This window comes from Mustela nivalis (genome assembly GCF_964662115.1).
Source record: "Mustela nivalis genome assembly, chromosome: 6".
NCBI classification, from domain to species: Eukaryota; Metazoa; Chordata; class Mammalia; order Carnivora; family Mustelidae; genus Mustela; species Mustela nivalis.
In genome coordinates, this window is record NC_139025.1 from 44469243 (window position 1) to 44496738 (window position 27496).

Below are 27496 nucleotides of genomic sequence, written 5' to 3' on the forward strand. Positions count from 1 at the left end.
CAATAAATGCTGAAAAAGATTGGGGAAACATGATAGTTTGATATGAAATTTTAAAAATCATTTTGGGAAGAACTTCAGTTGTCAGAATTTTTGTTGTTTCTCTTTATGCTTATTTGTCATATGAAAAAAGAAAGGAACTAATGAATTGCTGAGGGGAATAAAAGGCATAGTACTTTTTTTTTTTAGAATTTATTTATTTATCTTAGAGAGAATGTGCATGAGGAGGGGGAGGAATAGAGAGGGAGAGTGAAAAATCTCAAGCAGACTCCCTGCTGAGCATGGAGCCCAACACAGGGCTGGATCCCAGGACTCTGAGATCATGACCTATGCCGCTATCAAGAGCTAGCTGCTTAACCAGCTGAGCCAGCAGATGCCCCTGACATAGTGCTCTTAAAAGTGGCTGTGACTTAAAAATAAAAACGGTTGGGACTTTAATTAATTAATTAATAATAGAAGCTTAAGGTGTAATGAAGGAAGCCACTTAGGAAGTATTTGTATTTTAAAGGGAAATCCTGAGTTGTGTTTTTAGTATCTTTACAGAGCCAAGATTAAAAAGTAGATCCTTAAATTTGGATGCCAAATTTTACATGTTGCTGTAAAGAAATTATGACACTTACTCTTGTGATTTTGAAATATTTGGGTATTTGGGTATTGTGATTTTGAAATATTTGGGTAGATGTAGGAGAGGTTTTTGCATGGGTATTTATTAATACTCTGTTATACGTTACTCTTATTGTTCATAGTGATTTTCTACTCAAAGTTGTAGATGTGATGGATTGCAGCCAACAGAAAACATTTCGAGGACATGATGCTCCTGTTTTAAGTCTTTCCTTTGATCCTAAGGACATCTTTCTGGTAATCATTTTTTCCATTTCTTCTTTTCTTTTTTTCAGTATTTTTAAAATTATAAGGGAATTAGTGAAAAATTTCACACAGTTGATAAAAAGGCTATTTGGTTTATCAGTTGCACCAATTACCTTATGGTATTATGGTTGTAACCATAGAGAAATTTATTTTATTCTTGCAGGCATCAGCTAGTTGTGATGGATCTGTCAAAGTGTGGCAAATTTCAGATCAGGTAAACTTATCAATTTGAATTTAAAACTTTGTGCTCATTTCTGCCTTAAATGTGATATTACATAGCATGGGGTCAAATTAATAATTCTTTTTCTTTATAGTTGATCAAATCCTATAATAACCTAATGTGAAAATGTGTTGAAGGGTAATTGTGTTTATACCCAATCACATGGGAAATAGATTTATATTTCAGTTTTACGTTTTATAAATCGGTGGGGGAAAAAAATCTGTCAGTATATATTTACTCTATTATGAACTACCACTTGTTGGGAAGTGGTCTCTGGATTGGCAAAGGGAACAATTAATTCTTCCTGAGGCATTCTAGAGATAATGTGGCTGATGAGGAAAGTATCCCCCACAGGGTATGCCTCAATAGCCACTGTTTTTTCTGCTCATGTTTGAACTGTTTTAAAGAGTTGACTTTGATACATTAACATTTTATAGATTTCTTAACTTTAATTTTGTAGATGTTTTAAGAATTTAATGTATCGAGTTTTTTTTTCATGTGTGTATATACGTGTATTCAGTGAGTATATTGTTTGCTTATTCTATATAGGAAATACACTTATTTAATTAAATATTTAAGATTTGTGCTTTTTATACCTCTGAATTATTTAAAGTAATTTAGGTCATAGTTAGATGAAAGTGAATCAAGTTGCTTTTTTCATGCTATATGTCAGTTGAAGAAAGCACCTCTGAAATATATTCCATTCTGCATATCTCTTTGGGAGAAGTTTCATAAAGGGAAATAAATTTTCTTTTTTAAAATATCAGACTTGTACTATTAGTTGGCCACTGCTACAAAAATGCAATGATGTGATAAATGCAAAATCAATCTGCAGACTTGCTTGGCAGCCAAAAAGTGGGAAGGTAAGTGACTCTTACTTTTCAACCTTTGTTTTAGTTACTTGTAGTTCTTGTCAACTTTGAATGTGAAAATAGTAGAATTAGTTTTTGAAATTATAACTGTTTCATTTAGGTTGTAAGTTTTAGTGCCCAAGCCAACCAATAAGTATTGAAATGCTTTAAGAAACATTTTAACTTTGGGGGTGCCTGGGTGGCTCATTTTGTTAAAGCGTGTGACTGATGGTGTGGGCTCAGACCTTGATTTTTCAGGATTGTGGGTTCAGGCCCTGGGTTGGGCTTCACGCTGGGCATGGAGCCTACTTTAAAAAAAAAAAAAAAAAAAAAGGAAACATGTTAACTTTGTAAAGGTTCTTTCTGAAGCATACATTTTGTATGAGTTAATTTTATATTCTTTATTTTGTATATAATGGAACAACTCGGGAAAGTCTTGTTATGTCTACCACTCTTATTAGTAGCATTTAACATTTTAGTAGCACCTGATAGACAATAGAAAGGTAGGAATTGTTTGAAAAGAGGATGGAGGATGCTCATTATTTACAAATGAAATGGTTGAATATAAGATCTTAAGAAATCAACTGAGGGAAAAATATTATTAGTAAGAAAATCCACCATGGCATTTGGAAACAAACTAATATGCAAAACCAGTAACAATCCTGTATATAAAAAATAGCCATTTAGAAAATATGGTGGGGCTCAGTTGGTTAAGCTGCTGCCTTTGGCTCAGGTCATGATTTCAGCGTCCTGGGATCGAGTCCCACATCAGGCTCCTTGTTCTGTGGGGAGCCTGCTTTTCTCTGTCTCTGCCTGCCACTCTGTCTGCCTGTGCTGGCTCGCTCACGCTCTCTCTCTCTGACAAATAAATAAAATCTTTTTAAAAAACAATTATTAGAAAATATAGTGGGGAAAATGGTGCATTTACTGTGAAATCAAAAAAGCTGAATTAACAAGGGTAAACTTACCAAAATGTGAAAGGGCTGTATAATGAAAACTTTAACGTGCTATCGAGAGGAGTAAAAGAAGACTTAAATAGAAAAATATATTCCATTTTTAGAAGGGAATTTTCAACATAAAGATGTCAGTTCTTTCCTAAATTAACCTATAGTTTAGAGAACATTCAAATGTGAAATATGAGTAAGATGTTTGAAGGGGACTGTAGAGCTATTGTAAAATCCATGTGGAGAACAAAGTCTTAGAAAATAAAAGTGTTGGAGTCCAAATCTAGTCAGATACACATATTATGATGCTATGAGAATTAAAGGGTGCCACTGAGTCATGGATAGATATCTGTTAAATAGAGAAATAGATCCAGTATGTAAAGAGTTAGTTTATTGAAAGGTGGAGAAAAGAAGACTGAGTAAATATATTGGCAAAGAGTATGAATACCAGGAGCTGAGAATCTTTGAGAACCATCTTAAAGGCTTCCTACTACATGATGAATCATGTTTGCTATATAATTCTTTCAATTTTTCTTTGTAATTGAAATTTTACAGGAAGATTAATAAACTTGACAGTATAAAAAGCACACATTTTTGTATGAAATATTTCAAAGAACGAATGACAAACTGGGAAAAATGTTTGAAAAAATATGACAAAGAGCTAATTTTCTATTTATTTATTATTTATTCATTTGACAGAGCATACACAACTGGGGAGCTGCAGAGGGAAAAGGAGAAGCAGACCCCCCAGCTGAGCAGGGAGCCTGACATGGAGCTTGATCCTGGGACCCCGAGATCATGACCTGTCAAAGGCAGACACTCAACCAGCTGAGCCACCCAGGTGCCCCAAGAGTTAATTTTCTTAAAATTCAGAAAGTTCTTATAAGTCGGGGCACCTGGGTATCTCAGTAGGTTAAGTGTCTGACTTTGGCTCAGGTCATGATCTTAGGGTCCTGGGATCAAGCCCTGTGTTGGGCTCCACACTTAATGCTGGCTTGTCCCTCTGCTCTCCTCCCACTATTCTTCTCTCTCATACACTGTCTCTCAAAGAAATAAATAGTCTTTTTAAAAAAAAGTTCTTAAAAATCAGTAAGATCTGGGGTGCCTGGCTGGCTCGTTTGTAAGAGTATGTAAATCTTGATCTCAAGGTTGTGAGTTTGAGCCCCACGTTGGGTGTAGAGATTACTTAAAAGTAAAATCTTCGGGGCACCTGGGTGGCTCTGTTGGTTAAGTGTTGCATTGCTCAGGTCATGATTTCAGGGTTTTGGGATTGAGGCTCACATTGGGCTCTCTGCTCAGCGGGGAGTCTGTCCCTCAGCCTATCTACCCCTGCTTGTGTTCTTCCTCTTTCCCTGAAATAAGTAAGTAAGATTTTTGAAAAATAAATAAAAATAAAATTTTTCCTTCTTTTTTTTTTTTTTTAAAGATTTTATTAATTTATTTGACAGAGATATAGCGAGAGAGGGAACACAGGCAGGGGGGGGTGGGAGGGGGAGAAGCAGGCTTCCCACTGAGCAGGGAACCCAATGCGGGGCTTGATCCCAGGACCCTGGGATCATGACCTGAGCCGAAGGCAGATGCTTAATGACTGAGCCACCCAGGTGCCCTAAAATAAAACCTTTCTTTTTTTTTTTTTTTTAAAGATTTTATTTATTTATTTGTCATAGAGAGAGAAGCGAGAGCAAGCACAGGCAGACAGAGTGGCAGGCAGAGGCAGAGGGAGAAGCAGGCTTCCCGCCAAGCAAGGAGCCCGATGTGGGACTCGATCCCAGGACGCTGGGATCATGACCTGAGCCGAAGGCAGCCGCTTAACAAACTGAGCCACCCAGGCGTCCCAAAACCTTTCAAAAAAAAAAAAAAAAACCAAGTTGGTAAGATCCTAATAGAAAGATGGTCAAGGACATGAACAGGCAGTGTATAGAAAAAGATAATAGAGCCACCCAACCACCCCTGTTCTTATGTATTCTGGTGCAGTCTATGCTTATGTGCACCTTTGGGAAGTAGAAATAGGATTTAGGGATGGGAGGGAGACTTTCTTTTAATGTATGCCCTTTGTAGCATGTGAACTCTTAAGACTACTACATTCTGTGTTAAAGTGATAGTTGAGGAGTTTTGTGTGTATTTTTATTTTGCTCATGAAACATTAATTAAAAATCAATACAGTTAACATAGTTTTTCTGTTCATAAATAATACATAGTTTTCTCTTTTTTGTATAAACATGGAAAGAATATATGGTTTTTATTCTGTTAGTCTGCTTTTTGGAAGAATGTCTAAAAAAATCAACTTCCTTTTCTCAATATATTTAAAGCATTCTGGATCTGTTTCTTTCCTTTTGGCAAATGAGGTAGATGTTTAGATCCAAAGGGCTTAGATTCCTGAGAAGTAGTATCAGAAATATGTAACTGTAAGTGCTCTGGTTGTCAGTGCAAGCAATAGAGTGATCATTCATTCTTTGCTTATCAAAATTTTAAGTGTTTTTCAGAGTTTTGTTAGTTGCCAAATAAAGTACGATTTTGGTTTTATGTTTTGTATTCTTATTTGGATTATTATTATTATTATTTTTGCTTTTTTTCTCTCTAATTTAATGTAAACTTTCGTTTAAATCATTTGTCTTTCCTAATAGTTGCTGGCAGTTCCTGTGGAAAAGTCTGTTAAGCTATATAGAAGAGAAACGTGGAATAATCAATATGATCTTTCAGATAATTTCATCTCTCAGGTAGGTTTTTTTTCCTCCCCCTCAGGTAGGTTTTATAAGTGAAACTTTCATTAGGCTAGCAGGAGTATTACACTTTGCCTAAATATAGTTGTAGTGAAGTATTGTTGGACATGGAGAACAACTCCAGATTGTTGTGCATGTGTCCACCTTTTGCCCCCTCAGTAAATAGGTAACTGGACAGTAAATAGGTCTTTGTTAGGTTCTGTGTGAACTCTTTCCTTGTGGAAAAAAAAATTAAGATTTCATTTTTATTTATTTGTCAGAGAGAGAGAGCACAATCAGGCAGAGTGGCAGGCAGAGGCAGAGGCAGAGGGAGAAGCCGGCTCCCCGTTGAGCAAGGAGCCCGATGCAGGACTCAGTCCCAGGACCCTGGGATCATTACCTGAACTGAAGGCAGCTGCTTAACGGACTGAGCCACCCAGGCTTCCCTCCTTGTGATATTTGATAAGAAAGTCTCTTAATTTATAAGAAGTCATATTTAACCCTAACATAATATTAGAATGTGTTATTTTCACATTATCAGTAATTAATTAGCCATTATTATTTAGTGCGTTTCATTGATACTTGTGATCACAGATAGACTCTGAAATGTTAGGGCAGGAAAGTTTATTGGTCTATATTCTCTCTCTCTTTTTCTGTTATACATTCCCATTTGGCTCTCAAGGAAACAAGAGGTCCAGTAAGTTAGCAATGGCTTAATATGGTTCACTTCACTCACTGTGGTTCTCTTCATCTTGAAAGGGACGGTTGCGAGGGTACTTTTTATGATCTGTATTCTAGGATAGTAACAGTTTTTAGATTTTGCTTTTAAAATTGTGTCAATATAATTTTCTCATGGTAAACAAAGTAATAGCTGCTAGTAATAGTTAAGTATTACTGAAAAAGAAATTTAGAAAGTCTTGCCAAACTGTCCTGCCTTTATGAATCACTTTAATTAGAAGTTACACAGAATATGGGTTGTAAAAATTTGAATTTGGTAATAAAAATAAGTGTTTAGTTTCGAATTGTGCAGATTGTTATTTACTCATTGTTTTTCCTCATAGGCCCTAAATATAGTAACCTGGTCTCCCTGTGGGCAATATTTAGCTGCAGGGAGTATTAATGGTTTAATTATAGTTTGGAATGTGGAAACCAAAGAATGCATGGAAAGGTATGATTCAACATATCTTTTGTCCTTTTTTTTTTTCCCAACTAATCTCTATACCCAGTGTGGGGCTCAAACTCATGACCCTGAGATCAAGAGTTGGATGCTATACTGACTGAGCCAACCAGACACCCCCCCTTCTTTTTTTTATTGTTTTTGTTTTTATTTTTGTTTTTTTCTCATTTCTATTAGATTTTTTGTTTTATTATGAAGCATTTCAAATTTTTGCAATTATTAGACTGTTAGAATACAAACATATAGTATATAGTTATTAGTTTGTCAGAAGTCATTTAACCTTTCTAATTAAAATTAACCTAAAGCAATGTATAGTTTATATACTTTGGTACTGTTTTAAGAACTCACTTTTTAATTTTAGGGTGAAACATGAGAAGGGTTATGCAATTTGTGGCCTGGCGTGGCATCCTACTTGTGGTCGAATAGCTTATACTGATGCAGAAGGAAATCTAGGGCTTCTGGAGAATGTTTGTGAACCCAGTGGAAAGACATCAAGCAGTAAGGTAACAAGTAATAAATAGATGGTGGAATAGTTTTTTCAAAGTCTTTTATTGTCATATGGGTTTGGAAAACACCACAAAATACATTACTTTCTTGGACAATCACAATTCATGTTATATTAGATGTTCAGTAATTACCTGTCATAAAGAAAATTATTTAAACTTGTTTGACCTGGGGTGCCTGGGTGGCTCAGTGGGTTAAGCCGCTGCCTTTGGCTCAGGTCATGATCTCAGGGTCCTGGGATAGAGTCCCGCGTCAGGCGCTCTGCTCAGCGGGGAGCCTGCTTCCCTCTCTCTCCCTGCCTGCCTCTCTGTCTACTTGTGATCTCTCTCTGTCAAATAAATAAATAAAATCTTTAAAAAAAACAAACAAATTTGTTTGACCTAATGCTTCCTAAATATATTTTACTGAGAAACTTATGGATTCCCCTCCATAGAATGCCTATTAATATTCCTTGGCTTTATAAGGAATACCACTGGATATTTTAGTATCCTGGTTTTCTGGAGGTTGTTATTTAAATAAATATAGATAAAAATTAGGGTTAATAAGTATAGCTTAGTTTGGCCTGTAAACCTTTTCTGCTCTGAATTAGCTTTAACTCTTAGAGCTACCCTTATATCTCTTAATGCTTAGCCATCTGGCGTTACTGAACTGCTTTAAACAGGCCACCTTGTTTTATACAACTCCTTATTTTTGTTTGTTATTCCTCCTACATGGCAAATATACCCAGTCTTATTTTAAGTCTTGGTTTAGGGTTCCAGTTAAAGATCATTTACTTAACCGCCCCCCCTCCATTTATGTCTACTCGGATACTGATACTGGAACCCCTGGAAAATAGAAGCATGATGGGAAACTTAAGTTTAGTTTCTTAAAAAGTCAAAAAATTGACTCCTAAGACCATAGTTGGGGGAAAGCAGAGATGCAATTTAGACTGCCTGCCTGAAATAGTATTTCACTGCCTGACTGAATCCCTTAATGATTTCAGAATTTGGTAGCACTAGACACATCTAAAACTGGGGCTATAAACAGAAGGTTGGTTTAATAAACAACTAGATATCTCCAATCTCAGCATTAATGTGGACACCTAATGTGCTCAAACAAGTAATATCTCCAATCTCAGCATTAATGTTCCCTCACTGTCATGTATATTCTGGCAGAATGCTGGAAATTTGTTCTCTAGAAAAAGTAAAACAGAGGTCTTTGGTTGGTGCACTGGGTACAGTTGAGAAGCATTGGGTGGAGGAGGAATACTGTACTGAAAAGGATTAAATGAAAGTGTATATACTTGGAAGTTAAAATTCCCAGCCTATTTTTCATAGTTGGCCCCAGGGCATTGTCAGCTGGTTTTAGGCTTTTCAGGCAAGAGATTGGAATTGGTTTTGGGGAATCTGTCCAAGAAAGAAGGCTTAAAGAGAGAGGATTCTTAACTCCAGGGAAAAAAATTACAAAAGGAAGGAAAAGTGGTCACAATATGCCACATTTATAAAATGAGGATGGCAATAATGTCTACCATGTAGAGTTTTATTGTGAGGATTATATGAATTATGTATAGAATTAGAAGGTCTCTAACACAACACTTTATAAGTTATAGTCAACCATGAATAGCTGTTAGTATTTTTATTCAACGATGAATATCATCTATATGGTCATAATAATCTCTATATTGGGAGGATTGGAGTAGGAGAATAATGTACATACATACAAGAGAATAGGGGTGGTTGAAAATTATACCAAATCCTCATATTTCCTAATATATAGAAGTTAATAGAATCTATTTAATAGATAATAATTAAAACTGAAAAGCCAAAAAAAAAATAACACTAGAATATTATTTAAAACTATGGAGGAAGTTATCAAAAGAATTGTCCAATAGAATAGAAAAGTAAGTTGGAGGCTGTGCAGGAGGACTATTTTCATTTTTATAATAAACCTAACTGACTAATTTATATGCATGTGTAACTGATAAAAATGAAGTAAATTGTAAAACAGTTTTTAGTTTAAAGGTTACCTCTTAAAAAACCTTAACCCTTAACTGCTCATTCTTTTCTTTTTTGCTTTTATTCTTCATAGTACATATTCCTATCATAATACATCTAATACTTTATGGACATCATCGTAAGTATAAGGCAAAAGTCCTTTTTTTTTTTCAGTGTTCCAAGATTCATTGTTTATGCAACTGTACCCAGTGCTCCACACAATACCTGCCCTCCTTAATACCTACCACCAGGCTAACCCACCTTCCCACCACTCCCTTCCAAAACCCTCAGTTTGTTTCTCAGAGTCCATTGTCTTTCATGCTTTATCTCCCCCTCTGGTTTACCCCAATTCACTTTTCCTTTCCTTTTCCTAATGTCCTCCATGTTATTCCTTATGCTCCACAAGTAAGTGAAACCATATAAAAATTGACTCTCTGGTTAACTTATTTCACTCAGCATAATCTCCTCCAGTACCATCCATGTTGATAAAAAAAAAGTTGGGTATTCATCCTTTTTGATGGAGGCATAATACTCCATTGTATGTGTGGACCATATCTTCTTTATCCATTCATCTGTTGAAGGGCCTCTTGGCTTTTTCCACGGTTTGGCAACTGTGGCTATTTGCTGCTATGAACATTGGGGTACATATAGCCCTTCTTTTCACTACATCTGTATCTTTGGGATAAATACCCAGTAGTGCAATTGCAAGGTCATAGGATAGCTCTATTTTTAATTTTTTGAGGAATCTCCACACTGCTTTCCAAAGTGGCTGCCCCAACTTGCATTCCCAACAACAGTGTAAGAGTGTTCCCCTTTCCCCACATCCTCTCCAACACTTGTTGTTTCCTGTCCTGATAATTTTGGCCATTCTAACTGGTATAAGGTGGTAGTATCTCAATGAGGTTTTGATTTTAATTTCTCCGATAAAATTCCTCATTTTTTAAAAAGAAAATCCAAAAAAAGTTTTTAACCCAAGTGAGTATGTAAACTCCTAGGACTAAAGATAAAATAGTTAAATATTTAAAAAAAGCAAACCTTCCTAGAGCATTTAGTTCTTAATTATTATTTTCAGATCATATGTTTAAATATAAGAGTTTAGAAGCATTTTTTATTTCTGTTCTCTCCTTTCATTAAACATTAGTTTTCTAGAACACAATTTTATGTATTTCCATCTAAAAGATTTGTGATAAAGTCTTTTTGAATCTGTTGATGGTGCTCTCATTAGAATTTTATACCAGGGGCGCCTGGGTGGCTCAGTCATTAAATATCTGCCTTCGACTCAGGTCATAAACCCAGCATCCTGGGATGGAGCCCTACTTTGGGCTCCCTGCTCAGCAGGAAGCCTGCTTCTCCCTCTCTGGCTTCCTCTGCTTATATTTCCTCTCTTACTCTGTCAAATAAATAAATAAAATTTAAAAAAAAAAGAATTTTTACCAAACTATAAGCTTCCATTGGCTTAACATTTGTACAGTTATACAGTTGTAAAAAAAATTGTTATACAATAACAAATGTATTGAGCATTTGTACATTCATTTATACTATGGGAGTCACCTGTGAGCTCTACAGTGTATCTGCTTAGTATTCTTTTTTTTTTTTAAGATTTTATTTATTTGAGTGTGAGAGCATGAGCAGAGGGAAGGACAGAGGAAAAAGCAGACTCCTTGCTGAGTAAGGACCCAGACATGGGGCTTGATCCCAGGACCCTGGGTTCATGACCTGAGCTTCAGCTCAGACACTCAACCTACTGAGCCACCCAGGAGCCCACTATTCACTTTTTTTTTTTTTTTTTTTTTTTTTGACAGAGAGAGATCACAAGTAGACAGAGAGGCAGGCAGAGAGAGAGAGAGAGGGAAGCAGGCTCCCCGCTGAGCAGAGAGCCTGATGCGGGACTCGATCCCAGGACCCTGAGATCATGACCTGAGCCGAAGGCAGCGGCTTAACCCACTGAGCCACCCAGGCGCCCCCACTATTCACTTTTTAAAGTGATCTCATCGGCTTTCTGAGTCAGTAGGGCATGCATCTCTTAATCTCAGGGTTGTGAGTTCAAGGCGCTCGTTGGGCATGGAGATTACCCAACAAATACAGTAATGTGATCTAAAAAACTGTTTACAGTCATCTGGGGTCTACAAAGGTAGATTCTACATCTACATTGTTCATATTCCCAGTAATCAGGGATTAGTGTTGAACTTTCTTGCTTCCTTTGTCTGTTGGTTCTATCCATTTACTTTTATAAGCATCAAAAGAAAGCCCACAAAAAAACTAGCTTTAACTGAGATCATTGAAAGCAAACATATTCTACCTAAGCAGTATAAAATCAATTTAATAAAAGTAAATGAGAGAATCTTATAATAAAAGACATTTTTAGGGACTTAAGGTGACTTCTCTGGAGAATGACCTTTGAGGAGTAAAATCTTACCTTGTATTTGGGTATATATACAGTAGTTCTTTACATATCTGTCCTGCACTCCTGTCCCATCCTTAGTCTGTAAGGCACTTAAAGTAATGACTAGTTCTCACATAAATATAAATACAGTCCTTGTAAATACATTTATTATTCTTGTCAGGTACATTTGCTTACATGGTAGAATGTATAGGTGTGTATTACAGAATTGCCATTTGATTAAAGGAGTCTATCTAAATAGTTCACTGATACTTTGTAATTTGTGTTAATTTGTTCAAGGTATCTAGCAAAGTGGAAAAGGATTACAATGATCTTTTTGATGGAGATGATGCAAATAATGCTGGTGATTTTCTAAATGACAATGCAGTTGAGACTCCCTCTTTTTCAAAGAGGATTATAAATGATGAGGAAGAAGATGATGACCTCATGCTGGCCTCAGGTCGTCCTAGACAACGAAGTCACATCCTAGAAGATGATGATAATTCAGTTGGTATGTGTTGATTTTGTGGATATGATTGTGCATCCCATTGATTGATCTTTTCAATTTTTCATTGAAAAGATTTTTTTATTTGAAGTCATTATTAAATTTACAGAATGTAGCTAATGCAGTGTACAGAGGGAAATGTGTAATATCAAATACTTGGGGGCACCTGGGTGGCTCATTGGGTTAAGCCTCTGCCTTCGGCTCAGGTCGTGATCCCAGGGTTCTGGGATCGAGCCCCACATCGGGCTCTCTGCTCAGCAGGGAGCCTGCTTCTTTCTCTCTCTCTCTGCCTGCCTCTCTGCCTACTTGTGACCTCTGTCTGTCAAATAAATGAACAAAATCTTTAAAAAAAAAAATACTTGTTAGAAAGGTTTCAAATCAATGATCTAAGCTTATGCTTTAGCAAATTAGAAAATTAAGAGGAAATTAAAATCCATACTAGCAGAAAGAAGAAAATAAACAATTCAATGATATTGACAACCAAAAACCTATAAAGAAAGTCAGTGAAACCAAAAGCTAGTTCTTTAAAAAGATTGGTAAAGTCATTGAATCTGACTGACCAGAAAGGAAAAGAAGACCCAAATGACTAATATAAGTGATGAAAGGCGACTCATCACCATAGATCCTATAGACCTATACTATCTAGTATGGTAGCCACTAACTACCTGTGGCTATTGAGCATTTGAAATGTGGTTAGTTTAAAATGAGATGTGTTGTAAGTGTGAAACGCAACCAGATTTTGAAGAGAATATGAGAAGAGTGTAAAATATTTTAGTCCTTTTTTTACATGAGTACGTGTTGAAATTATAATGTTTTAATATAGAATAATATTAAAATTAATTAGACCTGGGTTTTTTTTTTACTATTTAAAATATGGCTACTAGAAAATTTAAAATTATACATATAAGATAGCACTGCTATTAATAACAGAAGAATAAAGGAGAATGTTATGAACAACTTTGTGCCCATAAATGTAACAACTTTGATAAAATGGATGATTCTTTGATATAAGCTACCAAGCTAACTCAAGAAATATGTAACCCGAATAGTATAGTATCTGTTAAAGAAATAGAGATAACAATTGAGAGAACACTTTAGGGGTGCCTGGGTGGCTCAGTTGTTAAGCATCTGCCTTTGGCTCACGTCATAGTCCCGGAGTCCTGGGATCGAGCCCCACATCAGGCTTCCTGCTCAGTAGGAAGCTTGCTTCTCCCTCTCCCACTTCCCCTGCTTGTGTTCCCTCTCTCGCTGTCTCTTTCTCTGTCAAACAAATAAATAAAATAAAATAAAAATTTATAAAGTGCCTGTTGCAACAACTTATATACTAAAATAGTACATTTAACATTATCAAATAAATGTATCATTATCAAATAAGTGGTATTATCAAATGCTAAATACCATTTTGTGGTGGTAAATTGTGCTACATTTAAATCATACGGGTTTTATACAACAGAAGTCCTCAAATGTTTGATCTCAGGAGCTCATTACATTCTTTTTTTTTTTAAGATTTTATTTATTTATTTGACAGATAGAGATTACAAGTAGGCAGAGAGGCAGTCAGAGAGAGGAGGAAGCAGGCTCCCTCCTGAGCAGAGGCCCCCTGGGATCATGACCTGAGCTGAAGGCAGAGGCTTTAACCCACTGAGCCACCCAGGCACCCCTGCTCATTACATTCTTAAAAACTTTTGAGGATCTCAAAATTATTTGTGGAGTTACATCATTATTTACCATGGTAGAAACTAAAACTAAGAAATTAAAAAAATATTTACTTTAAAATAACAATAAACTCATTTATGTATACATAATAATGTTTCAGATGAAAAAATTTCATAAGAAAATTGGCATTATTTTATCCTTTTGAAAATTTCTTTAATGTCTAGCATAGAAGATGACTTGAATTCTCTCATAATGCCTTAGAGTTCAGTCTGTTGTCATATATGTTGTTTTTACTTGACGTATGTGTATAGTATTCAGGCTCACATGAACATGTAGTTTGAAAAGGGAGTATTTTAACAGCCTGTTGAAATACTTCTAGCCTGGGTGGCTCAGTGGGTTAAATAAAGCTTCTGCCTTCGGCTCAGGTCATGATCTCAAGGTCCTGGGGTCGAGCCCCACATCAGGCTCTCTGCTCAGCGGGGAGCCTGCTTTCCCTTCCTCTCTCTCTCTGCCTCTCTGCCTGCTTGTGATTCCTGTCTGTCAAATAAATAAATAAAATCTTTAAAAAAAAAAAAAAAGAAAAGAAATACTTCTAGATAGTCTTCTTTGCTTCTGTACTGAAAACTCAACTTACTTGCAATGTGGAATCCAGAAACTCCAGTGAATATTCCAGCTGTATTACATTAAAATCCATTGGTCTGACTTGAATGAATCTTTTAATTTACCATGTTTGATTTTAAAATATATGCATTGGTAATTTGGAAAATACTGGTTCACTATAGGTCTGCAGGTCTTTTAATTTTGACACTATTATCCAGTATCAGTATCATCACCAATCTCATCAGAAGTTTTTAAATATTAGGAAGCAGTCAGGCTCATGGTGGCAGGTACAAGTTTTCTAATATATATTTTTTAAGATTTTATTTATTTATTTGAGAGAGAGAGAGAGATCTCAAGTAGGCAGAGAGTCAGGCAGAGAGAGGGGGAAACAGGCTCCCTGCCGAGCAGAGAGCCCGATCTGGGGCTCAGTCGCAGGACCCTGGGATCATGACCCAAGCTGAAGGCAGAGGCTTAACACACTGAGCCACCCAGGTGCCCCATTTTCTAATATTCTGATTTTTGCTTGAAAACTCAAATTTTATCATTGACAACAAATTCTGTCAGTTATTTTTTCTTAAATGATTAACTTCATTTATTTAAAGAAAATGTTTACCAAATACCAAAGACTGCATAGCCATAGTTTATTTGGCATTCTTTGAAGTATAAATGGTGTTCTGTGAAAAAATCAACTAGTTCAGCTTATAACTCAGTTGCACAAATGCTTTTTTTTTTTTGAGGTGGACGTCACTCTTTATGCACACTTCGTATTTTAGCACAAAGAACATTTTTAAAAAATCTATGTTGGATCAAGATTCAACAGAATTAATATTTTTACAGCAATTGAGTGGTGGTTAACAATGAATTGACTACTAATACAGACTGGTGCCACTGCCATACCAACAGTTTTACCCTCTATTGTTTTGTACCATAACTGTAAATGTTAATAGAAGAGGCAGATAGCATGCTAGTATTATTAAATATGAATAAAAAAGTTTATTTAGATTTCATAATGCTTTCCTTTTTCTACATCATTGGTATTTATGATTCTCTAAGTATGATTTTTTATTTTCTAGATGTTACCTTGTTAAAAGCTGGTTCTAGTCTTTCCAAAGAGGAAGACGAAGATGATCAGGCCAACAGCATTCATAATCTACCACTTGTAACATCCCAAAGGCCGTTTTATGATGGGCCAATGCCAACTCCCCGGCAAAAGCCATTCCAGTCAGGTTCTACTCCCATGCATCTCACGCATAGGTTCATGGTAAGCCTTGGATCTACATTTAACTTTAAAATCGTTTTATTTAACTCTTTAAACTGTAAGTGTTTTATCTCTCTCACTATAGTTAGTTTTGTTTGGTACATAATATTTTTTAAAACCTTGATTAACTGGCCAAAATCACTTTGGTTCATTATAATTTTGTGGTTTATTTATTTTATGGTTAATTTACAGTTTTAACCTTATTTCAACCTTATTATTGGAAATCACATTAAATAAAATTTTGCTTTGCAAAAAAAAAAATCTGCTTTGCAAAGTGACATAATGAACATAATGTGACTATATATCTTGCAATATCTCTTGATTGTACTTCCAAACTTTATTTCTCATATTTTAATATAGAAGTTTATACTGTTTCCAAAACACTGGTTAGAAGGTATTTTTTGAAGGCGGCTCCTAATATAATATATTAGATCATGATAAGTACTATGGAAAACAAACTATCTGCCCCTTTTCCCCACCCCATCCCACTGGAATATAAACTCCAGAAGGATAAGAAATTTTTTTTGTTTTGTTTACTGATAGCACTTAGAACAAGGTAAGGCACAGTAGGCATTAAGAATATATTTCCTAAATGGATGAATGAATATATTAGCTTTTTGTTCTGAGAACTAAAAAGTTTAATATTTTTATTTATTTGAGGCTTTCCACTGAGGACTTTGCCTCTTGTCCTTTTTGAAAGGATAGGCCTGGCATAAATTTGTATGTAAATATTAGAAGTGATGTTTTATTTTACTAAAACTGTTAATGGGTGTCCGTAGTCATCATCAAGTAATAGGTCTTAATTTCTTGTTGTTACATATTTTATTTATAGTTGTTTGTAGTAGAGGAAAGTGTGAGCCTGTAGTATATATGGGTGGAAGATAAGTTTTCTAAATGGTATTGGTTTATGTTTAATGGTATTGGTTTATGTTGCCTTAAAATGTATATATTTATTCCTACAATATAAAATAGTTAGTTGGAGCAGGAAAATATGCTGTCATTTATATCCATATTTATAAGTAAGTAAATTTTTAAAATATTTCTGTTGGGGAATTTAATAGTTTGGTTGTTCAGAATTGTATTTTTTTATGGCAGTCATGTAATTTTTAAAATATTAAATGAAATACTCCACTTGCTACTAAATATTTATGTGCCTTCTTCTCATGAAAAGAGTAGGTAGTAATTGTAGTTCTGATGTCACTACTGTTACTTGAAACTATTTAAAGGTAGTTAAGCTGTGTTTGCTCCCATAACTTCAATTTCAATACAGACTGAATTATAATATTTATTAATTTGTACTACTTTAGTCCACTGATTTTAGGACCTTTAATTTATCTCAGACTTGTATTTAACCTTAATGTTTATAGGTATGGAACTCTGTTGGAATTATTCGCTGCTATAATGATGAGCAAGACAATGCCATAGATGTGGAGTTCCATGATACCTCCATACACCATGCAACACACTTATCAAACACTTTGAATTACACAGTAGCAGATCTATCTTATGAAGCTATTTTGTTGGCATGTGAAAGTACTGATGAACTACCAAGGTAAATTCCAGATTATTAGGAAGAATTGGTCACTGCTGGATTGTTAGATACAGAAGAGTTTCATACATAGTACCTCAGAGCATGTCTCTTTTTGCCTAATTGTCCTGTCCTTTACAGTCTCTAACTACAAATCAGGATGACATGGGGCATCTGGGTGACTCATTCGGTTTAGGCATCTGACTCTTAATCTCAGCTCAGCTCTTGATCTCAGGGTTGTGAGTTCAAGCCCTGCATTGTGGGGGGGCAGGGGAAATGACATGATACAATTAACAATTTATAATTGCAAGAGAAACTAAAGAGTTAGATAAAACATTGTTACTCTGTTTCATTACTATTGTAAGATATGTATGATATATAGATGTATATAATATGGTATATAATTATAATTATAATTATATAATTATCTCTGTAATTGCTTATATATTATAGACATAATTACATAATATTTAATATATATATTGTAAACAAACAAGCAGTACAGGATTTTTAGGAAATAAAAATCCCCCCCAGAATTCTACTTTCAGATATAACCACTGTTAACAATTTGGTATGTATCTTTTCTAGATTTCTTTTTGTACAAACCCCTGCCCCCTTTTTAACTTTACTTTATTAGTGTAATTCATGTATAATAAAATGTACTTCTTAGGTATACAGTTTAGTGAGTTTAACGAATGTGTATGTATCAACTGTCACAGTCAAAAAAATTTTTTAAATTTTTAAAAACTTTTAAATTTAAACTCATTTAATTAACATATATGTTTTTGGTTTCAGAGGTACAGACCTGTGATTCATCATTCTTATATAATACCCAGTACTCATTACATCACATGCCCTTCTTAGTGTCCATCACCCCAACCGCATACCCTTCAGCAGCCCTCAGTTTGTTTCTTATTATTAAGAGTCTTTTATGGTTTGTCTCCCTCTTTGGTTTTGCCCTGTTTTATTTTTTCCTCGTTTCCCCTATGATCCTCTGTTTTGTTTCTTAAATTCCACATTTTTAAATATATTTTTTAAAAGATTCTATTTGTTTATTTGACAGACAGAGATCACAAGTAGGCAGAGGAGCAGGCAGAGAGAGAAGGGGAAGCAGGCTCCCTGCTGAGCGGAGAGCCTGATGTAGGCTCAGAAAATCAGAGCCTCGATCCCAGGACCTTGAGATCATGACCTGAGCCAAAGACAGAGGCTTAATTCACTGAGCCACCCAGGCGCCCCTTAAATTCCATATTTGAGTGAAATCATGATAATTGTCTTTCTCTGATTGACATATTTCACTTAGCATCATACACTCTGGTTCCATCCTATCATTACAAATGGCAAGATTTCATTTTTTTGATGGCTGCGTAATACTCCTGTGTGTGTGTGTGTGTGTGTGTGTGTGTGTGTGTGTCTACTTTTTTTTTTTTTAATTTATGTATTTGTCAGAGAGAAAGAGAAGGAGAGAGAGAACACAAGCGAGGGGAGCAACAGGCAAAGGGGAAGCAGGCTTCCCACTGAGCAAGGAGCCCAGTGCGGAATCATGACATGAACCAATGGTAGACGCTTAACCAGCTGAGCCACTCAGGTGTCCCTGTACCACATCTCCTTCATCCATTCATCTGTCAGTGGACAGCTCGGCTCTTTCCATAGTTTGGCTGTTGTGGACATTGCTGCTATATTTTTAAGTAATCCCTACAGCAGTGTAGGGCTTAAACCCATAACCCCAAGACCAAGAGTCACATGTTGTACCGACTGAGTCAGCCAAGTGCTCCTCAAAATGTTTTTTTATCTCTCAAAAATATTCCCTTGTATCCCTTTGCAGTTAATACCAGCCTTGGACAACTACTGACCTGGATTTTTTTTCTGCTTTTTGGGTTTTTTTGTCATTATAAAATAGAATTGAAACTTTTTTTAAAAAAATTTTTTATGTAATATTTTTAAAGATTTTATTTATTTATTTGACAGACAGAGAGCACAAGTAGGCAGAGAGGCAGGCAGAGAGAGAGAGGAGGAAGCAGGCTCCCCGCTGAGCAGAGAGCCCAGTGCGGGCATCGATCCCAGGACCCTGGGATCATGACCTGAGCTAAAGACAGAGGCTTTAACCCACTGAGTGACCCAAGCGCCCCGAATTGAAACTTCTTTTTAAAAAGGGAGAGGGCAGAATGATATTTGTTAAGTAGATACATAGACAAAATTATGATGGAAAAGCAGTGGAGTGCTGAATCCATCCATATTTTTTTAAAGAAGAAGAAAAATTTTTATTCGTCTTTCTGTTATTTCAGCCAGATTGCCTTTTCCTGATTTTTCAGCTGATTTTAATGCTTATACACTTGATTTAGGTTTTACCAACTCTGAGGTGATTCAAAATTAAAATCCTAATCGGATACCTTAGCTTCTTGCTGCTCTAAGTGTGGTCCGCAAACTAGGAGCATGGGTCACTTGAAGCTTGTCAAAAACAGATTCTCAGACTCCACCCCAGACCTAAATCAGAATCTGCATTTTAATGAGATCTACAGGTGCTTGAGTTTGCATTAAAGTCTGAGAAACTCATCTTAACATTTTAATTGGTTTCCTAATATACACATTGTAAAATCCACATACTACTTCATTATTTTTTTCAATACCTCATTATTGAATTAAATTAGTACACTAAAATAAACCACTGTTGACTCAGTGTCTCCAACTCAGAGTCTTCACATAATTAGAACATTTGTTTCCATGTGCAATTTTGATTTCAGATATCTTTCCCTGTTTTCCTGGATATGTTATTTCATAGCTAAATACAATGTGACTTTTCATTTTAAAATTGAATTTAGAGGTGCCTGGGTGGCTCAGTTGGTTAAGTGTCTGCCTTTGGCTCAGGTCATGATCCCAGGGTCCTGTGTTTGAGCCCCGCATCAGGCTTTCTGCTGAGCAGAGAGTCTGCTTCATCCTCTCCCTTTGCCACTTACCCCCACTCAGGCACTTGTTCTCTCTTTCTCTCTCATATAAATACATTTCTTAAAAAAAAAAAAAAATAGAATTTTAAATTACTCTTCAGAAAATCAGTACTACCTCTGTTTCCGAATACTATAGTATCTGCATTCCCAAACTTAACTTTAATAACTTATGTGTCTGTATGTATGCAAAGAAAAAAGACTGGAAACATCAAATTGTTTGCAGTGGTTGGTGATCTTGCTGGTGGGATTGTGTGATTTTTTTTTCCTTTTTTCTTTTGTTTTCCTGTATTAAATTTTTTTGGCAGTGAAAGAACTCTTTAACATTTTGATGCTTCATCTCTTTTTTAAAATTTAGTCATCTTTTTCTGTATATTTGCAACCTAAGGTCCTATTCTGCAGATTTTAGTCTGCCTGTTTTCATTTAACATTAAGCTATGAGCACTTTCCTGTTAACATGACTGTTAAATGGCTTTAATATAGTCCATTTTAAGGATATTTCATAATTACTTTTTCTTTTTTTTTTTAAAGATTTTATTTATTTATTTGACAGAGATCACAAGTAGGCAGAGAGAGAGGAGGAAGCAGGCTCCCTGCTGAGCAGAGAGCCCGATGCGGGACTCAATCCCAGGACTCTGAGATCATGACCTGAGCCGAAGGCAACGGCTTAACCCACTGAGCCACCCAGGCGCCCCCATAATTACTTTTTCAAAGCTATTTTTGGACTATTTATGTTTAATAGAAAAATTAGCTATTTGGTTTTGTCACTGGGGTATCATGATTAGTTTTATAGATATAAAATAGCAAATATGAAAGTTTGTTTCTGTCTTGTTTTAATTTTTAGCAAGCTTCACTGTCTGCACTTCAGTTCTTGGGATTCAAGCAAAGAGTGGTTAGTAGACATGCCTCAGAATGAAGATATTGAAGCCATATGTCTTGGTCTGGGATGGGCAGCTGCTGCCACTAGTGCCATGCTCCTTCGACTGTTCACTATTGGAGGTGTTCAGAAAGAGATCTTCAGTCTTCCTGGCCCTATAGTATCAATGGCAGGACATGGAGAACAGCTTTTCATTGTTTATCATAGAGGTAGGTTTTTTCCTAGTCTTTTATAATTTTACTGAGACTTGAAGTAAAATGAAAATTACTTGAGAATTTTTCTCTTTCTTTTATTTTGTTTTGGGTTATATACCTGCTTTTGCATTCATTTTGTATTTGAATCAGTATGGTCTTCAAATTTACAGAATTTTGTTGTATTCACTTATAGTAATGAAAAGGAAAATATTTTATTTGTAGGAAAACTGTATTGTAGAAAGAATTCCATGTTTAGTTACTTCCATGTTTAAATCCTGTAAGAATTTTCAGAGTTTAAATGCCTCAAAAAATAAACTAACTTGTAGTGTACAGGACCAAGACAGTTTGAATATGACTTAAAAAGTTGCTGCTTCCTTCATTTCATATTCTGTCTTCAGTACCCATCACTATGTGTCAGGACTGATTTTATCAAGATTATTATTTTGTTTTCATTATTTAGAGAATACTTTATTAGTTTCTGTAATCAAACCCATGTAGATAAGACCTTACATATTTAATACAGTGCATTACCCCTGTACAAATGGAAAAAATTATGTTTAACATTTCTAGACCAATATGGCTGTTGATTTTATCAAGATTATTGATAGGGGGCAGGCAACCTTCATCTCAGGGCCATGAGTTCAAGCCCCATGTTGGGCCTAGAGCTTACTTAAGAAAAGAAGGAAGAGTACTGATAATCTTTTTATGCTTATTTTTTTTTTTATAATTCCATTAGAAACACATTTTCTATTTTTTAAAAATATTATTTAAATTCAAGTTAACATAAATAGTGTTAGTATTGGTTTCAGGAGTAGAATTTAGTGATTCATCATTTACATATAACACCCAGTACGCATCACAAATGTGCCCTCTTTAATACCAATCATGCATTTAACCCATCCCCCTGCCCACCTCCCCTCCCTCAACCCTCAGTTTGTTCTCTTAACTATTGAGTCTCTTGTGCTTTTTCTTCCTCTCTATTTTTATCATATTTTATTTTTCCTTCCCTTCCCCTATCTTCATCTGTTGCGTTTCTTAAATTCCACATATGAGTGAAATCATATATTTGTCTTTCTCTGACTGCCTTATTTTGCTTAGCACAGTACACTCTAGTTCCATCTTTCTCTCTTTTTTAAAATTTTGATTCCAACTTAGTTTAAATACAGTATTATATTAGTTCCGGGTGTACAATATTCAGCAATTCCATACATTACCAGTGCTCATCACACAGGTGCATTCCTTAAACCCCACCACCTATTTTACTCATCCCCTACCCAGCTCTTTCCTTTCTTGGATTCTGTAACATCACTCTAGATGTTTTTTTACTGATAACTCCTTTGGCTATTCTTCTGGCTCTACCTCCTATGCCAGCCTCTTGGCTGGAGTGCTCCAGGACTCTATCACAGCCCTGCTTCTTTAGTACCTTCTCTAGATGAGGAACTTTCAGTCTTTTGACTCTTAGCCCTAATAAGAACTACATTCTACATTGCTATTCTGTACATATCTGTAAATGTAACTGAAATAAAAGACTCATGGACAGTATTTACTCCTTGATTTCATTTTCTTTAAAGATCTTATTTATTTGACAGAGAGAAAGAGCACAAGCAGCGGGAGCAGCAGGCAGAGGGAGAGAAGCAGGCTCCCTGCTGAGCAAGAAGCCCAGTGTGGGGCTAGATCCCAGGACCGTGGGATCATGACCTGAGCCAAAGGCAGATGCTTAACCAACTTAGCCGTGCAGGCGCCCCTGATTTCAATTTTCTTTAAATACTATTTGCAACTTTAAATTCATTTCTTGACTCATAGCTCAAAAGTACAGCTTGAGTAACTACCCTGGGATATCTCCTTAAGGCTTGTGGCTTTATTATTTTATTTTTTAAGATTTTTTTATTCATTTAAGAGAGAGAGCACAAGTAGGCAGAGTGGTAGACAGAGGGAGAGGGAGTACAAGGCTCCCCACTGAGCAGGGAGCCCAAAGTGGGGCTCGATCCCAGGACCACCCGAGCCAAAGGCAGACACTCAACCAATTGAGCCATCCAGGTACCCCAGGGCCTGTGGCTTTATATAGATCTGTGTGTCCATGATCTATAAATTAGTATCACCAGCCCTACCCTCTCCTTGTATCTACAGACTTATATATCCAGTGGCCACTTGCAATCTCTTTGTACAATTTTGATACTCATTTCAAATTTGGTCATAATAAAACTTTTGCGTTTTTGTTTTTTACCTTCCGCCTTGCCTTTTACTTAGTTTTCCCCATCTGCGTAAATGGCATACTCTTAACCCAGCCAGTCAAGTCAGAAATGAATCATGAATTCTTCTCTTGCCCTCACCGCCCCCACGTCAACCCTATCAGTGAAGTCATATCACCATGTCAGTTCTATCAAGTAAAACATTCCAAACCGTCTTTTCATCTCCTCCACTAAAACCCCTCTTCTCCTGGACTAGTAGCCCTGTACCTGGCTTGTTAGCTTCAACCCTTGCCTTCCATTGTCCATTCTCCATATAACAACCTGAGTGATCTTTTAAAAACATAAATCAGAACATGTCCCTCTTCTGCTCAAATTCCTCTGATGACTTCCCATTGCTTTAGAATAAAAATCAAACCTTTAATCACAGCTAGCAAGGTCCTACATGATCTGACCTTTGCCTGCCTCTTCAACCACACCTCTTGCCACTTTTTCTCATCGTTCATTCTGGCCATACTAGCTGCTTTGTGTTCTTCAAATTTACCAATCTTGTTGCCATCTTAGGATCTTTTCGTTAGCTGTTCCTTCTGTTTACTGTATTACAGCTCTTTCCCCTAACTAACTTGCAATTTATATCTCAGCTAAATTTTACTTTCTCACACAGGCTACCTTTAGACTGTCCAGTCTAAAGTAATCACTCAGTCTGACACTCTGTATCACATTATTATTTTAATTCTCTGTTAACACTTAACATTTTTTTCCCCAAAATTAGTCTTCTACCTGAATATAAATTTCCTGAGGATATGTCTTCTTTACTATTGTAGCCTTAGTACCTCACACATAGTAAGCTCGTTGTAAATATTTCTTGGGTGAGTGAATTACCGCTTAATACCACTTTGTATAAATAGTCCCTGTAACGTAGTATTCTGCTTTATACCAGAATGGTACCTCAGTCAGGGGGGTCATCCATAAAAAGTAGTGCTAGTTAATATAGAGTTTAATTACAAAATCAGTTCAGTTCACAGAAGGTACTCTAGACTGCATTATAGCTAAATAGCCTTTGAAATCTGATTTCTATTTATATATTCTCACTAGGTGCAGGATTTGATGGTGATCAGTGCCTTGGAGTTCAACTGCTAGAGCTGGGGAAAAAGAAAAAACAAATTTTACATGGTGATCCTCTTCCTCTTACGAGGAAATCCTACCTAGTGTGGGTTGGATTTTCAGCTGAAGGCAAGATAAATTAACTTATTTATATTAAAGACATTTTTTCAAGTAGAGATTGTTCCATTGTTTTATTCCTAATTATTTTTCTTAAGGTGAATTATCTATATTCTATGTGTAAATTTCTCTACTATGTTGGCAGTGGGGAAACTGGAATTGTTAGGCAAGATAGCCATTCTTTTATGTATAAGATCTGATGTTCATGTGAATTCTGTTTAGAAAACATACAAAGAGAGAAATACATTTCTCCAGAAGTTTATTTTAGATAACGAGGAGATACAAGTCAGTAGTCAAGTTGTGGCTTTTCCAGGAGATTCTATGCAAAAAAAAAAAAAGGAAATTTCAATAGCTGCACTGTCTACTGCGGTAGCCATGCATGGCTGGCTATTGAGCACTTGAAATGTGGCTAATCCAGATTGAGATGGTGGTAAGTATGAAATACTCCAAACTTTGAAAGTTTAGTACAAAAAAAGAAGAATCTTAGTAATTCTTTCATATTAATTACATGTTAAAATGATAATATTTTGGATATATTGGATTTAATAAAATATATTATTCAAATTAGCTTCACTTTTTCCCCTTTCCTTTTTTTAGCAGTTTTTTTTTTTAAGATTTTATTATTCATTTATATGACAGAGAGAGAGAGAGATCACAAGTAGGCAGAGAGGCAGGCAGAGAGAGAGAGGGAAGCAGGCTCCCTGCTGAGCAGAGAGCCCAACGTGGGGCTCGATCCCATGATGCTGGGATCATGACTGGAGCCGAAGGCAGAAGCTTTAACCCACTGATCACCCAGGTGCCCCTTATTGGTTATTTATGTTCTAATGTGACCATTAATAGCTTCCATTCATATAGCTTTATTTTTTTCCCCCTACCAGTTAGATCTAGACTTGAGGAACATGCTGTTTGCAGTGTGAGAGGTGTATGAAGTCACATAATGAAAGGGGTAATTAGCAAATATGCTGTGTACTTCCTGACATGAGAACAGACTAAGTGGGAAACAGAGATGCTATGCTGACTTGTTTTCAGGTTAAGAATTGCTTAGGTAGAAGTTGAGGAATACAACAGTGACAAGGCCAAGAAAGCAAGAAGAAGAGTACTAAACACAAATTTCTCTATATCATCACTGTGCGTCAGGTTCTGGTCATTTTTCCAAGTCTCTCTTAACTAGCGAAACTTCAGATTCAGGTTTAACTCTTTTTTTTTTTTTTTTTAAACTGAAATTGGCTTTAAAAAATACTGCTATATTCCACTAGGTGGCATAGTTCTCACTGAAACTATCAGCTTTTCCCTTGGGTAAATTGTAGTCATGCAATTTTTTTTTCTTTTATTCAGTTAGGTCTTACTCTGTGTGGTTAATGAAGTTTTGTGGGAAATGATCTTTAATTATTCACCTTTTTGCTTTAGAACTGACATTTGAATCATTGGTATATATTTTTGATATAGGATTTATTTCACAAATATGTAGCTATTTCTCCAAATGATTCCTTTTTCAATTGCTGTGTAGGTACTCCCTGTTATGTGGATTCAGAAGGTGTTGTTCGAATGCTTAACAGAGGGCTTGGTAACACATGGACTCCAATATGTAACACAAGAGAACACTGCAAAGGAAAATCTGATCACTACTGGGTGGTTGGTATCCATGAAAATCCCCAGCAACTCAGGTAGGCTGTTAGAAAGTGCTTGGTTGTTTCTAAAAAGTACTGTGAAATTTTTTATTTTATACACTTTAAAGGTATTTAATTTTTTTTTTTGTCCTTCACCTTAGTTCATATATTTGCTTTCCATATTTACTAGCTTAGAAATTCATTTTGAAGTTTTCAACTGATTGCTTGACTTAGAACTTACTGAACAAAATAGAAGTTAAATTTAATGGTGAGACTTTAGTATTATTTCAGCCAGACAGGGAAGGGAGAGCTAAATGTGGCATTTCATCTTTTATTACAGCCTTTTATTTTAAACTGTGATTTAGAATTGAATAATTCAGTGGCTTTTTGAGAGTTTTAAAGGGCTCAGTAATTGTAACCAGAGAGAGGGCTAATGGAAATTTAGTAGCTGACTGCAGGTGTACAACTCTCAATCCATTTAGTCTCTATTCAATATTAAATATTTTCTTCTTTTTTGACACTTGATATCTTCTTGGTCTAAGCAACTGGCAGTGACATTATATCGGTACTTGGTGAACAAAGAGTTCTTTGCTTTCATGGAACTTATAGACTGGGGAGACAATAACAGAAATAAGTAAATGTTAATTACTACTTGGGATAAATGCCACAAATTAATCTGAGCAGACCCACGATGGAGCATAACAGAAGGGCACATTCTAGGTAGCATGATCACATAGGACTCTTGATAAAGAGATAGAATTAAAATGAGACCCAAGACCAAGGAGTCTGTGAGGCAAAAGTGAAGTGAAAAATGATCCATGCAGAATAGACAGCATGTATAAAAGTCCTCAGGTCAGAAAGAGCTAGGTGTATTTAAAGAATTGAAAGAATGCAAAAATGGCTAGCATACAAGAAGTTGAGGGTTGATGGGAAGCATAAGTCCATGCTGATATCGGAAAGTTAGATATAGGCTGCATTATAGACCATATAGAGAAGTTAATATTTCATTTGAAATTGTATCATGAAGCCATTCTACAGTTTTATCTGGGGAATGATGTAATCTGATTTATACTATAAAAAGAAAAATACATGTGCTAAATGTCTTGGCAGAGGTAAGACTGAAATTAGGGAGCCCAGTTTTCAGTCGGGGAATTTATTCTGCTTTCTGAGAGTGTTTGGAGACATAGGATCATATTTTTAGCCATTACAATGATCAGGAGTTACCTGGCATCTAGAGAGCTGTGGCCAGGGCTGTTGAACATCTTAGAATGTGCAGGATGGTCCTACTGAACTACAGATCGTCCTTCCTTCCCAAG

General features: G+C 35.9%; 1 protein-coding gene across 2 annotated transcripts in view; it reads left to right on the forward strand.

The window, feature by feature from the left end:
• The window catches only part of WDHD1 (WD repeat and HMG-box DNA binding protein 1), a 65020-nt gene that overhangs the window by 17992 nt on the left and 19532 nt on the right, over positions 1-27496 (forward strand). The window contains exons 5-16 of one of the 2 annotated variants that reach the window (XM_082735059.1): positions 744-855; positions 1028-1078; positions 1852-1947; positions 5504-5596; positions 6640-6746; positions 7117-7258; positions 11913-12123; positions 15447-15634; positions 16999-17183; positions 20940-21181; positions 24448-24585; positions 26081-26237. In XM_082735059.1, the coding sequence (XP_082591185.1) occupies positions 744-855; positions 1028-1078; positions 1852-1947; positions 5504-5596; positions 6640-6746; positions 7117-7258; positions 11913-12123; positions 15447-15634; positions 16999-17183; positions 20940-21181; positions 24448-24585; positions 26081-26237 (1722 nt within the window). The remainder of the gene's footprint in view (positions 1-743; positions 856-1027; positions 1079-1851; positions 1948-5503; positions 5597-6639; positions 6747-7116; positions 7259-11912; positions 12124-15446; positions 15635-16998; positions 17184-20939; positions 21182-24447; positions 24586-26080; positions 26238-27496) is intronic. The other variant, XM_082735060.1, reaches the window with a different exon arrangement.